At 36.4% G+C, this 14603-nt stretch overlaps 1 protein-coding gene across 1 annotated transcript in view; it reads left to right on the top strand.

The window, feature by feature from the left end:
• Window positions 1-411: 411 nt before the first annotated feature.
• Window positions 412-14603, top strand: part of ST8SIA4 (ST8 alpha-N-acetyl-neuraminide alpha-2,8-sialyltransferase 4) — an 89562-nt gene continuing 75370 nt past the window's right edge. Inside the window, exons 1-2 of the mRNA XM_003920723.4 lie at window positions 412-844; window positions 7995-8126. Of these exons, the coding sequence (XP_003920772.1) occupies window positions 732-844; window positions 7995-8126 (245 nt within the window). The 5' untranslated portion in view covers window positions 412-731. The remainder of the gene's footprint in view (window positions 845-7994; window positions 8127-14603) is intronic.

Genomic DNA, 14603 nt, shown 5'->3' on the forward strand with positions numbered 1-14603 from the left:
GAGAGTGTATATTAAGCAATAGCGATTGGAAGAAGGTGTTCCTCTTATAATCCACCCTCAGCTCTTCCTGAAGCAGTCCTCCGGCAGGACGCTTTTGTAATCTGTCCCCAGGCGAGGTGCCCTCTCACCGAGATGCCGATAGACATCTTGGCGCTCCCAGGCCCCGAGAGCTGATGTTTTGGTGTCCCAGGAGAGCGTGTGAGGGTCCCTGTGTGTATGAGTGAGTGTGCTTCTGTGTGTGTGTATGTGCGCGAGCTCGCTAAGCGCGTGGCAACTGTGAGCTTCCTCTCCCGGCGCAGAGCAGGCAGAGCCGGGGACGTTACTCTTCAAGCAGCCTCCGCCCCCTCAGCCCGATGATTGGCTGGCTTTGCGCAGCCTTCCCTTGCTAGAAGAGGGAAGGGCCAGTGACGCCCCCAAGCCAGCTGCAGAAGCGGCCGCCACCTCCAAAGCACAAGGTGTCTCATCTGAAAAGAAACCTGAGCCCCAGGGAGGCGGCGCGGACGACCGTGGCAGAGCTGGCGCGAACCGGGCGAGAGGGCGCTGGGCAGCGCTCGAGTACAAGAGGGAGCTCGGCCACAGAAGACCCCAGCGACCTGATCCTGGGATCCCAGCTCCAGGCTCTCCTCGCATTTTACAGGTTTCCCCCCGGCGACTATCTCCCCAAAACGGAGCCTTTACATCAAAAGAAGGTGCGGGAGCTGGAGCAACCAGGACTTTCCCGGGCACCCAAGATGCGCTCCATTAGGAAGAGGTGGACGATCTGCACAATAAGTCTGCTCCTGATATTTTATAAGACAAAAGAAATAGCAAGAACTGAGGAGCACCAGGAGACGCAACTCATCGGGTAAATGCAAAGCTTCATTTCAGGATATGACAAAAAGTCAAGCCATAAATGAAATGTGAATATAGAGGGTAGAGTGATGCTTAGGATGGCATGTGTGTTTGTTTGAGCTCGCGTGTGGTTGGTGTCAGGAATTAAATAACAAAGGCTGTTGTTGAGATGTGCGTGCTTCTCTAAGCTGTTCCCAGTTTGAGTTCAACTTGCCCTGTGCCGTTATGGTGACAATTGTGTTGGCTCTGGGTGCTCTCACGCAAAGGAGAAGTCACTGCAGAAGTGTCAACAAAGAACGTGTGCCCTTGTCCTTTTAATCTGTGGCGGAATTCAAGAGAGATGTCATTGTTCACCAAACGGTTGCCTGTTTTCGCTGTCCTATCACCTAAGGAGACACTGGAGATAGATGATTTCTTGAAAGGCTGAAGTTAAAGCTCAGAAAGCAGGAAATAGGTATCCTCTGTTTCTCTACATTTTTTTTTCTTTCATTTTTGACGTTGGATAGATCTATGTATTATAATTTGAATTAGAAACTCCAGTACCACTAAGGATACTTCCTTATTTGTTCTTCTACGGTTAAAACGCATGGGCGTCATGGTTACAGTTTTAGAAAGAAACTGGGTACTGTAGCTTCACACAGATTATATTTCTGCTATTTTTTTAGTTTGTCTAGATGAATTCAGACTCTCCCCCGCCCCATTAAGTTCTGTAAATATCACACTTCCTTCCACCCTCCCGCTGGCCTCTGTGCCTTTGAAGTTTACCCAGGAGGTGGTGCAACTTTGTGTTTCTGACATAGCTTGGAAGCGTTTTTCTGAGGATGTGAACCCGATTGTCAACTCTGTTCAAAGTCCTGTTTCGGAAATCCTCCCTGTTCCGGTCTGGAGGCGTCCTCTATCAGAAACTCCATACCAGCAGAGATGCCTACCCAGTGTATATTTTCTCTGACATTGATTTAAACAAAGAAAAAAGCCGTGTGTGTGTGCGTGTGTGTGTGTGTGTGTGTGTGCGTGTGTGTGTGTTGGGGTGCTGGGACTGCTAAAACACACACATGTTCTTAAACTTCATGCACTTCATTTCTTAATACTCCTGCTCCCTAGGTAATAAGCATTTATTTAAGTGACCAAGATGCAGGTTTATCCTTACAGAAAGACTTTCTCTTCTGCAGCACAGTCAAAGGGGACTGGAAGAGACTGAAAAAGGTAGCAAGGAATGGGCTGGAATGGTAGTTATGCATCAACGAATCTATACGTGGTCTATTCTGAGGGGGTAAAAAAGACGGATATGAGTTCGTTTACACAGGAGTGGGTGGCTTGAAAATCCAATCTAGCTCAATTGTCAGAAAAAAAGGACTTTGGGCAGGGGCGTGGGCATCCCTGCCAGACCTGTGCTTGCCAGGCAGACAAAGGGGTCTTTAGAAAGGTGATGAATGGGCGCGTGGGGCTCCTATGAGAGGCAGAGGCTGGAGCGTGAGGATCGAGGCTCTTTGTTCCCTCCCGGGCGGTGGGCTAAGAGGATAAGCCTGAGCCCAGACAAAGCGGCCAGGCCTCCCCAGGACTCCGAGGGTTCGGGCCCTTGGCTCGGACTCTGGTGAGCAGGAGTGGGCGGGGCCAGTGAGGAGAGGAGTCGCCAGACACTGCTGAGGTGTCCCTCTCCGAGCCTCCCTAAGCTACGGCCAGGAAAAGGAGCGCTTCTCGAGTCCCTGCAGGGGAAGTGGAGCCAGGACACTCCACATTGCATTGGTGTCATTTCTCCTGTGGCCCTTTCCTAGATATCGCCGGTTGGTGGGCGCAGCCCTGGGCGCTGAGGAAGAGGAGGCGGGCACCGGCGCGGCGGTTGAGCTACCCCGGCTGGGCTTCTGCCCGCATCCTTTTCAAGCTGAGGCAGTTTCTTCCCAGCTTAGCTGAGAAGGCGTTGGGGCGGGCGCTAGAGTTAACCAAACAGGAAGAGAGGCGCGCACCGGGGCTGTCCCCTGTTCCGAGGGCGCAGGCGGCAGGGGGGAAAGAATGAGTGAGAAGACTGGGGAGCCTTTATTGCAGGACTCAGGCCCCTTTCGTCCACCCCCACCCCCCCGACTCCTTCCAAAGTCACTTTCACTGCTCAGTTGGCAACTGGCTCCTCCTTCTTAATTATAAGCCACAATTACAGTCCGATGGGGCGAGGCAGAGGGCTGGCCGCGAGCGTCGCGCTTACACCAGTGCCCTGCAGCGTCCTGGCTGCCTTGGCTCTTCCTGAGGGACCGAGACTGTGGATGGAGTTGGAGCTGCCAGAGCAATGCGAGGACAGCTAGGTTCCCTGAGCACTGTTTCCTTTTTCTCCAGGATGAAAGGTTCAGTGGAAAAGCTTGTGATCTGAGCTCGTGGTTTCGTTTCAACTCCCAAATAGCGCTTCTGGTGGAGCAGTTGACTCATCAAAGGATCTAATCATCTCATTGACTCTTTCTACCCAAGCCACGGGGAGAGGCCAGTTTTGAGTTTTCAGTAAACTGGAATGGAGGTTTGCCTCCAGATCCTTGTCCAGTATTGAAGTGAGGTAACCAAGGCAGTCTCTGGCCTTTGGGGGGCACTGCGAGCCTTGTGGCGTGGCGGCAGTTTCAAAGAAGGGCCTTCCATAGTCATTGAATCTTGCACCACCATCCCAGATTCATATTTAGCTTTTCTGCTACCATTTTTTACATACGCAGTCAATTCCTTTATCCCTTCTACTCTTCCCGCAACTGGAGGTCCCATCTGTACTTGGTATAGCATTACTCTTCTATATGACACAATATTAAGCAATCGTTTCACACAGATGGAAAAATAGAGAACCAGCACAACCTTCTCACCAACGACCCATATTCTCATATCTCCAGAGGAACACCTGCGGCATGTTTTTTTTTTTTTAAGTGATTATTACAGAATAGGTCAAGTAATGATTATTGAACAACTAAAATTCATATTTCCTGCCTATTAGTTAATAAAGTTTAAGTCAAAAGGCAGTGAAGGCATTAAGTGGTGTGTTCTTGACTACCTTTTTTTCTTAGTAGACCTCACAGTTGGCTTATGACTTAGCTAGCTCTGTGTGCACTTTGGGTATAATTGGAAATGTGTTCATATAAAGTTCCCATAGGTAAAATATGTAAGCATCGTCATTTAATGAGATAATATATTTGAAAATGTAATATAAAATGTCATATAAATATTTGTTTTGTTAGTCCTTAAATCTTGCTACACACTATTTTTCTGGTTGACCACAAATGAGACTAACTTACTTTTCTTATTATGCAGGAATCTCCATTATAATTTGACTATATACTTTAGGTTATGTTACTAAATGATAAACAATATTAATTATGAAACCTATGCTAAAATTGACAGTGGAGATAAGTATTTTCACTTAGAGTATTATATTTTCAGCAAAGTTAGCTCCAGTTTGGTTTAGGATGAAGCACAACTTTGTGAATGCAGAAATTCAGAATTTGCACTTCACATTTCAAATTTCACAATTCTACTAAAACTCATAAGCAATAAATTAATGTAGAACCTCTCATTTTTATTTTTAGTTGTTTGTCACTTAAGTGATGAAAATACAAAATGGTCTGCTGTGTGTGTTCAGCCTTAGTTTAATGCAAGTTATTTTCTTAAAATTTGTGTAATAAAGAGTAAGTTTAACCTAGTCCAAAGGGAACAAATTCATTCAAAAGCCAAGTCATGAAGAGTTTCAGTGGTGTTGAATATGGGGCTTTTGAGAACTAATGCTGTGAAGTGATATTAATCATATGAGTTACACACTACAAAACTAATAAATTCTAATGAAACCTGGAAACTTGTATTTCAAAGAGAAAAATATTTGTAGGCACTAGGTTACCTAACAAATGATTAATTCCTGCCACTGGTATCACACAGATAATGATCTTAGTGGATTTTTTTTTTTTTTTTTTTTTTTTGCTCCTTCTAAGCAAAGACACTTTGTGCTATGTTGATTTATGCAGAGTGATTTCTTGATATGTTTTGATGTGTTTTGCTATTTTCCTTTTAAAAGTACATACTGAATCTTCTTGCAGATGTGTTTTGCTTGTGTTTTGCCATTTGCCTTTTAAAAATACATAGTGAATCTTCCTGTAGATGACCCTATGCAATAAATATTTTCAGTGCAGCTGTTCAAAAGTCATGTCTGATCTAGAGTGAGAAATAAATAGGGGGGTGGCAACATCCTTCGAGCTTTGCATTCATGGGAAGGAAGAGCCTTTTCTAAGACAGAATGCTACCAAGGTCATGTGTGAAACATCTCATGGGACCCATTTAACATTGTACAGAGAAATTTACTCTAGAGCTTCAGATTGTACTGAGTTTGGCCTTCTCCCACAATGACTATTAGGAGTGTGACTAGTTGCAGATATTTTTATTCAAAATTCTTTCCAGTGATAAAAGTCTGAAATTTGGCTTATCACCAGCTCAATGACAGCAATTCAAACAGCAGAGTAAAATGGTCACATTTGATTCTTAGAACACTGATTTAAACTTTTTAAATCTTGGAGATTTTAAAAAGGGTTGGGCCATCTAAAAACATCACAGCCAACATTCTGTCATGTGATATGTATTTGTATCTACATGTCAATGAAGCAATGATCCATAGATTATTCATTTAATTAATTAGGTTTTAGAGACAGAGTCTTGTGATGTTACTCAGGCTGGTCTCTAACTCCTAGTCTCAAGTAATACTTCCACCACAGCCTCCTGAGTAGTGAGGACTATAGGCACTGCCCACCATGCCCAGCTCTTCCACACATTTTAGAAAGTGCAAGCCCATGCATATTTTCACTTCTTCTATGAAAGTTTATTGATGGTGAAAATAATTATTATAATGATAGCAATCTGTGATTAAAGATAACATTGATACATCAATTAATAGGGTGATGATTAGAAATATCCCTTACCCCTAGAAATAGTGATAATTTGCACCTGAACACATGAAGTCATATCTCCCAAAGTGTGAAGGTTAGCTTCTGTGTATAGCCACATTTTTATTCATAATTAGTTATTATCATTAGAAATATAATATAAAAATTGACTTCTGGTCCAATGGTTAGTAAAGTGCACCCCTTGTCTCCTTGCATCCTAAATGGCCCCCTGTAAAGCAATCATTATTTGCCATGAATAGCCATGCAAATGTATCATTTTCATCAGTAGGATAGATTAAGTTATTTTTTATAGAATTCTGAATTTCACAGGGAATAGCAGTTTATGATGCTTTGAGCAGCTTCAAATTTAAACTACATGTTTAAAAAAATGCACACCAAAATACCAAACTATAAGGCTTCAAATACAGAATTCAACCAACAACTGTTATACTGGTAATGTTCCCATTGATACTAGGAGAGGATTGCCTGCGTAAAAAACACAGATTTAGAGTTTGTTATGGAGTGAATTCATGTTACATTTCAACTATATTTCTGACATTCTAAGAAGTAAAATGTGATGTAAAGAAATAAATACAAATATTCAAAGGGCTGTGGTTATTGTTGGTATTCTATAAGAAGTGGCTTTTTGATTTTCTGAGTCTGGGTTTACATTGATAAAGTACAAGAAGATGGTCTATGGAATAATAAATTCATTCAGATATAAATGTTCTAATGGTATGCATGCTATTACAGGTATCTGCCAGCATCATGACTCCCTCCAGCACCCCAGCTAGTACCATGCCGCATGACATACTAGCTTGACACTATTGATTGCAGAGGGTAGTTTTTTAAATATAAGATAAAATATCAGTAATAATGGCTACTGAATAAATTTTCTTCTTACTATAATCTCTGTCTCTCCATCACCTGTTAGGGCAGTGACTTATTGTTGAAATGTTTTGAAATCAATGCAATTTTTGAAAAATTAATTTTACATGTAGAGCCTGACTTGATCCTCACAAAGCCATTGCACATTAGATAATTTCATTGCAATTTTCAAGGTAGAGTAAGGCCACTGTGGCTTGGAAAGAGAATACAGTCCAGGAATACAAGCAAGTCGTAGAATCACAAACATGCCCAGATCACCTGATATTCCAAGTTATCCTTGCTTCAAAACAAGAGCCCCTTCTATTATGCATATATGCCTTCTGTAAAAATGAAATTACAATCTTAGAAGTCGCAATTATACAGAAGGAGGAATACTGAAAAAACATTCTGCCTCTATTGTCTGAATAGAGTTAGTGAGAGGCTAATAGGAAACAGAGCTTTTTATTTGTTTTATCTCATTTTAATTACCAAATAATAATTGTGTATATTTATGGGATACAATGTGAGGTTTCCGTATAAGTATACATTGTGTATTGATAAGATCAGGCTAATTAGCATATCCATCACCTCAAATATATGTCATTTCTTTGTGGTGAGTACATTTAAAATCTCTTGCAGCTACTTAAAAATATACAATACAATATTATTAATGGTAGTCACTGCGTTGTGCAACAGAACTTATTCCTCCCATCTAAATGCGAAATTCTGTACTATTGACCAGTTTCTCCCCATTCCCCATTCACTCCCTCTTCCCAATATTCTGTTCTCTACTTCTATGATTTCCACTGTTTTAGAATCAATATATAAGTGAGATTACAAGGTATTTGTCTCTCTGTGTAGACTGATTCACTTACCTTAATATCCTCTAGGTTCATTCATGTTGTCACAAATGGCAGGATTTTGTTCTTTCTTAATTGCTGAATAGTACTCCACTGAGTATATATATATAACATTGTCTTTATTTCTCTGTGGATGGACACATAGATTATTTCTATATCTGGGCTACTGTGAATAATGCTGCAGTGGACATGGGAATGTAAGCATCTCTTTGACATACTGATTTCAGTTCCTTTGGGTATATGCCCAGAGGAGAGATTGCTGAGTTACATAATTCTGTCTTCATATTGGGTGATTTTTTTAAATTTAAGTACTATAGAGATTTTTTTTATTCAGAAATTGTTTTATTTCAAAAACATCACATGTAGATTCTTGTCCTGATAGTTATATTCACTTAATCCTCATAACACCTTTCATCATGCTTATATAATTCCTTCTAACTTGTAGGGGAACATGTATCTAACAATCTTCATTAGTAATTAATTCAAATTATGTATTGTGCTGTTTAGACAAAATGTTTCTTACTTTCACAAAGCTGTAATTTTTGTTTTGTTTCAGAGAGGGTGAATTGTCTTTGAGTCGGTCACTTGTCAATAGCTCTGATAAAATCATTCGAAAGGCTGGCTCTTCAATCTTTCAGCACAATGTAGAAGGTTGGAAAATCAATTCCTCTTTGGTCCTAGAGATAAGGTGAGTTTCTCTACTAAGAAATAATACATTTCACATCCTGTCCTCAAATATGTTGGGCTTGGCAAACTTATATTAAACACCTGATTTATGGTTTAAGTATGAATACTTAAATAAAAGAGTGAACCAGCTCTATTTAATGTTGCTCACTGAAGAATATGAAGCCATAAAACTGAAATCATTACATAGTCAGAGATTTAAGAATGAATATGTGAATTTTGAATATAGTGTCTTTATACTAATGGAATAAAATATTCAGCAGAGTACTAACATTTAACATACTTCACTCAATTACTCAGAATGGACATATATTTTAAGAATTATCTTTAACTTCTTCCCTACTGAGTCTTCATTCTGCTTTTGGGTTTTCACAGCTAGCTGAAAATAGAGCCTATACAGTTCTACTGTGCTGACAATTATAAGTAAATTAGCCTTATCCTGTTAATGAGTATTTCTGTGTGGGCTCATGTTTAAAAATTGGATACAAATCAGAAAATAAGCTTTCTAGATTACTGACTTCTTTTTTGTAAGACTAATCATTTTAGCTGAAACCCAATCTTAAATCATACTCTATACCTACATATATCCAGTATGTAATTTTCTTCTGAAATAAACCTGTTACTGATAAGAAAGTTAAAGTCAAACATTCTTAATTATGGAGGAAACAGGAAGACTGTTTTTTCTTTATAGTTACATTGCATTACTATATGGGTTGGTACATTTGAATCAGAGCATATCAGTAAATGAGAACTCACTAAAAGTGTGAAAGAACACATTCTTTATATAATAAAATAATATCAAAGTCAATGAATAGTGACCAAAATACTAACTATTCATTGACTAGATATTAACATAGAGATTTTATAGGAATATTTAGTGACTAACAGATAAGGGGTTGATTAATTTTCCTGGGTTTCTATCTATTCACTTATTGGAATATACCTACCTTTAATGTGGATTATAAGAAATTTTAAAGAAATGTCTATTAGTCTAACTACATTCATCTTTAGAGTATGCACAGAAACTTCATACAATGTGTTGAAGCAAAGATAATCACTGCATGTTGAAATTTACTTGAATGAATGTCTAGAAATTTTTAAAAATTGGGCATCAGGGTGATGTAGCAATAGTATTACTACTTTGGTTTAAAGGCTTAAAATTGACTGGAAAGGAAAACAGGAATCAAATCATGGCAATGTCAAGCGGTGTATGTTTGTTTGCTTTTAGTTTAGTGGGAGCTTTCTATATTCACCAGCCTCCTGCAAGAATGAGGAAATGAGTAGAGTCTGATGACAGAGCTCATAAATCTATGACTTCTGGGTAGAATATGGCCAGCAAGTAAAATTTATTTTCACTGGATAAAGAAACAAAGAAAAAAATCCTTAAAGCCAGTATTAAAATCAGGAGGATTTAAATAAAAGTACAGATTTCCATAAACTCTTGAGAAATTGAAATTTGACAGCTTTGGATCTGTACTCTTTCTAAGATTTAGCTGGTTAAAGCTAACCCTAGCCATGTTCCTCAAGTTTGACATTTTCAACCTGGAGCTCACATCTTTCATGATACCTATCTAGTGCATTTTCTTGTCTCATATCCCCATCCTCATATTTGAATTTAGAAGCCCTGTGAGAGGTGAGGTAATTATGAGGAAAAAGGCACAAGATGTGAGATGATATGGGGTCATAAATATAGATATACTATGGTTTAGAATGGAGTAATGATTCATATTTCTTGAAGGTATATTGGAGAGAGAGATATACAGGTGATTAAATAGCAACAGTTTGATCTGTAAGCAGAAAGAGAACTTTCAAATAGCATGGTTTAGCGAGAAAGGAGCCAATTAAAACTATAGAGATCTGGTAAAGAAACCTGAGAGAAGAAAGTAAAATTAGATATTGTAGTAGTTTAATTAATATATCTAGCCATGCTAAATAATATGTCTAATAACAAAAAATCTAATAAGTAAATTAAATAAGTAATTGCCACTTGTTCAATTATTATATCTGGTCATGCCTTTCCTCATATCTTTATAAAAATCAAATACCATAAATATGCATGAGGCTATATACATTTTGCTATTAATAACATATTCAAAAAAGCATAATGAACCTAAGTTGACCCAAAAGATTCATATTACAATTTTACAAATCAATGAGAATTGCATTCATATATTTGAGGGTGATCTATTTTTAATTATAATAACTGATAATATAAATGAAATGTTAGTACTATTTTTTATGGTTTCCCTTAACAGGTTAAAGAAATAACAATAAAACAAATAAACAAATGTTGAATAGTGCATACAAATTTGTCACTTCCTTGAAAGAAAAGAATAATTTGTAAAACCATTATTGTACAATGTGTAAAGAGTTCATAAAAAATAGAATTGGCTATGGCAGAAATGAATAGTGAGTATTAATCAGTTTTATACCTGTAATAAAACTTAAGAATATGAAAATATCTGATTGTTGGCTTAGATTTTGCAAATTTTTTTGGAAGACATTGGAAACTAAATATGGATTATTATTTATTATTATTATTTTCTTTCTTCCTCACTTTTCTGGAATTTAAGAAGTTACATATCACATTGAATCAGTGACTGGGTGTCGGTAAATTTTAAAAGTGTTTCCAAATTTCTACTTTTAAGTTTTTATTTATTTTTATTTTTATTTTTATTTTTATTTTTATTTTTTGAGACAGAGTCTCGCTTTGTAGCCCAGGTTGGAATGCAGTGGCATGATCTCCGCTCACTGCAATCTCTGCTTCCTGGATTCCAGTTCAAGCAATTCTCTTGCTTTTATTTTTATTTATTTTTTTATTTTACTTTAAGTTCCAGGATACATGTGTAGAACCTGCAGGTTTGTTGCATAGGTATACACGTGTCATGGTGGTTTGCTGCACCTATTCAACCCATCATCTGGTTTTTAAGCCCTGCATGCATAAGGTATTTGTCCTAATGCTCTCCCTTCACTTGTTCACCACCCCTGTCAGGCCCAGGTGTGTGATGTTCCCCTCACTGTGTCCATGTGTTGTCATTGTTCAACTCCCACTTATGAGTGAAAACATTAAGACATTACAGGCAAACATTTTTTATCTTACATGATTTAATTATGAATATAAATCTTTTACATTTAAAAATCTTATTAAACTTATAATGTTCTTATTACATTCCTAATAATTGTCCATGTATTAAAATGTGAAAACAGTTCCTGAGATCATTTTTTTTTACATTTGTAGACATAATTTTCTTTCCTATTACTAATTCCTTTATTCTTGTATGTGTTATGTTATTTTCATAAGCACACCAAGAATCAGTTCATATATATTCATCAAACAACTGTACTTCTGGGGAGCTGTCTACAAGAGATGGTTCCATGCGTTACTTCAGTGTACTTTGAGGATTCAAGATATATGGAGTTCATGCATTCTACAGCTAACTTTGCACTCAAAATAATTATCTTAGTTTTAAGGCTTGATATTTTTGGCAAAAGTTTGTTCTTTCCTATTATAAGTTAAGTAATGACAGATTTAAGATGCATTCGATGTTGTGAATAAATCAGTTAACACTGTACTGAGAGATTGCGTAGTCACGTTCAATATTTGCAACTTGACTTCTTTCCATATTTAGATTATTTGTTTTTTTTTTTCTTATTTTTATACGTTGACTAGAAACCCCAAGAGTGCAAACATCAAGTATAGATGTATAGAAATGTACAAGCTCAGCTACTATCAGGATAGCTTTATTACATCATAATTAGAAAAAATATTTCAGCTCTCAGTATCATGATACATCAGAGTTCTGAAATATATAAAACTTGAAGGCTAACTAAACATAATTGCAAATTTATATATGCTTAACTGAGAAGAAGAATTTCCTATTGCATACATGGATTTACTTTATGAAAAGGTCTACATACAGTTTTTATACCATTTTCCACTTGCTTTGATTAGTAAGTTAGCAATAGAGCTAATCTTGTGTCATAAAGCTTATTAGAGGTGTGTCAAGATTCAAACCCAAACCACCTGACTGAGGAACCAAAGCCTTATACAATAAATTTTTTTAAGAATATATTTTAGTAGCCAAATGTATATTATTAAAAATTATCATTATGGAATAAATGATTCTCTTTCCTCTAAAATAACAAAAGATATTCTTTATTCACCATTACCAAATTCGGGATCAAATATCAAATGGTACTCTAGGATGTAAATTAAACTAAAAATGTTCTTCATCAAGTTGTGGGACAATTTTGCCTTTTCATTTGTTGTGTTTAAAATTTTTTTGATAATAAGATGTCTTTCCTATAACTGCTAGGACTTAGAAATCCTAAACAAGGTGCAGGTGAAAGTCTTATTCTTTCAGAGCTTTAAGGCAAGCTGCCTTGCAAAAATAATATTTTGAAACAAACAAAAAATGTGTTCTCTCTGTTTTTTTGTAGGCATAATGAACACTTGGCATTTCTTAGTTTTACTTCTTATTTTCTTTCAGTGAATTGTGTCAGTACTGACTTAATTTATACAGTGATTTTTTTTTTTTTTTGGTCTGTAGTCAGTGTTTAAAGTTTGCAAAAACTGATCCTAATATATGTATCATAGCCTAATTTGCTTCTCAACTTCTGATACATTCCATCTATAAGATTTGTCACACAGTACTTTCTCATGGAGTTAACAGTATCATTTAGATTAAATTTTAGTTGCAGCTGTGTGTTTATTACTGCCAAGAAACCTATAGAGAAGAAAGAGTGGCACCTGGTGATAGGTTAGCTATATTTAACATTTCACAAATGAAAACAATGTTGCTAAACAATGTTTGGTAAATTCATTTTCTGGGATTCTGCAGTTGCTATTTCAAGTGATAGGTGATGTCGAAAGGGAAGTTCCAGTTGAAAATTCAGTTAATACTCTCTGTGTAGAATTTACTTGTCAGTTTAACAGTCTAAACCAACCTTCCCGTTTAAGGTTGATATAATCTAACAAAAAATAGTTGTTATGACTAAGATATTTAGTTTCACTGAAAATGAAACGTATTTTCAGATTCCGTCAGTTATCTTTTACGTTAAAATAGTTGCTGAATTTAGGTGTTTGCTTATCTAATGAGGTTTCAAAAATTGTATTATGATTATGAAATGACAGTTAAAGACCTATGAGGGGTCTTTTTTGTTTGCTTGTTCTTTTGAGTCATGCACAGAAAGCACAAACCCCTACTTTGAATATCAGGTAGTAACTTGACCCATGTCCTAGGAAAACTTGTACTGGTAAAGCATGCATATTAAGCATTAGTTTTTTTCTGATTCATGTTTATCTGGAGTGCAGATATTCAAGCCGTTTTCTTTCTACTGCTCTTATTTCCAAAATAATTTTGTTTGACCTACTGTTAAACAAAAATTCCTAACAATTATCTTCTGAGCAAAAGCATATATGTTCTTCATGGTGATGTACTGTTGTTTCAGTTCAGTGTAAGTTTAGGAGTTTCTATGCTTCCAATAACATTTAGCTAATTATATTTGAGTATTTTTTTATTTCATATTTATAGTCTGAACAACAACTAGACTTAGCAAATACACAAAGCTTTTAATTCTCCATTACATCTACAATCTAAAATCTGTTTTCACTAGGGGATAAAAAATTAACCTGTTCTTACTGTTTCCAAAAATTACTAAACACTTAAGTCATAATATTATTCACTCATAGTAATTACTTTCAGTCTTTCTTGGATCCTACAAAAGGAATTTTAACTCAGATAATTTTCCATATGTAGATGTAAAATTAAAACAGAAACTAAAACTTTGTTTCAGGAGTAAGAAAAAAAAAAAAAAAAAAAGAAAGAAAAAAGAAAAAAAAAAAAAAAACAAATGTAACCACACACCAGAGTCACTCAAGTTTACCTCTTTTTCTTTTTACTTTGTAAAATAGCAAACTCCGAGTTTTGCTTAAGTTTTTCATGTTTTTATGTTTTGATTAGTCTATGTGAGTTGGTAGTTTTTACAGTTTTTAAATCAATTTTACTATTTTTACTGCTTCAACTGAAAAAAAAAATACTGCTGAGCCTACAACAGCAATGGAAGACCACATAATTACAATCTGCACTTAGTAATTATTTACCTTATTAAGCATTAGTTTCTTCTAAGAGTTAGACAACATGATGTCTTTTAAAACTTTGCTTAACTCTTACAGTTTTCTTTTAAAAAGCATTTTTCTCTAAAAGAAAAATCAAGGTTTAATTATACTCAGGAACTTAAAGACATATTTAAAATATGACAGACACATTTTTCCTCTAGTGCTCTTATTGTTTAAGCTCATCACAATCAGTAAATTTTATTACTAAGAGCAGAATATAACCTCATCCCTTGACTCCATCAAAAGAGTACTCAGAAGGCAGAAGCATGATTAGCAAAGAGGTTTAATTATACTCAGGAACTTAAAAGACATGTTTTAAGTTATTTTTGAGACTGTCTATAACATAGCAAAGGTACTGTTATC

Source organism: Saimiri boliviensis, chromosome 1 (assembly GCF_048565385.1).
Source record: "Saimiri boliviensis isolate mSaiBol1 chromosome 1, mSaiBol1.pri, whole genome shotgun sequence".
NCBI classification, from domain to species: Eukaryota; Metazoa; Chordata; class Mammalia; order Primates; family Cebidae; genus Saimiri; species Saimiri boliviensis.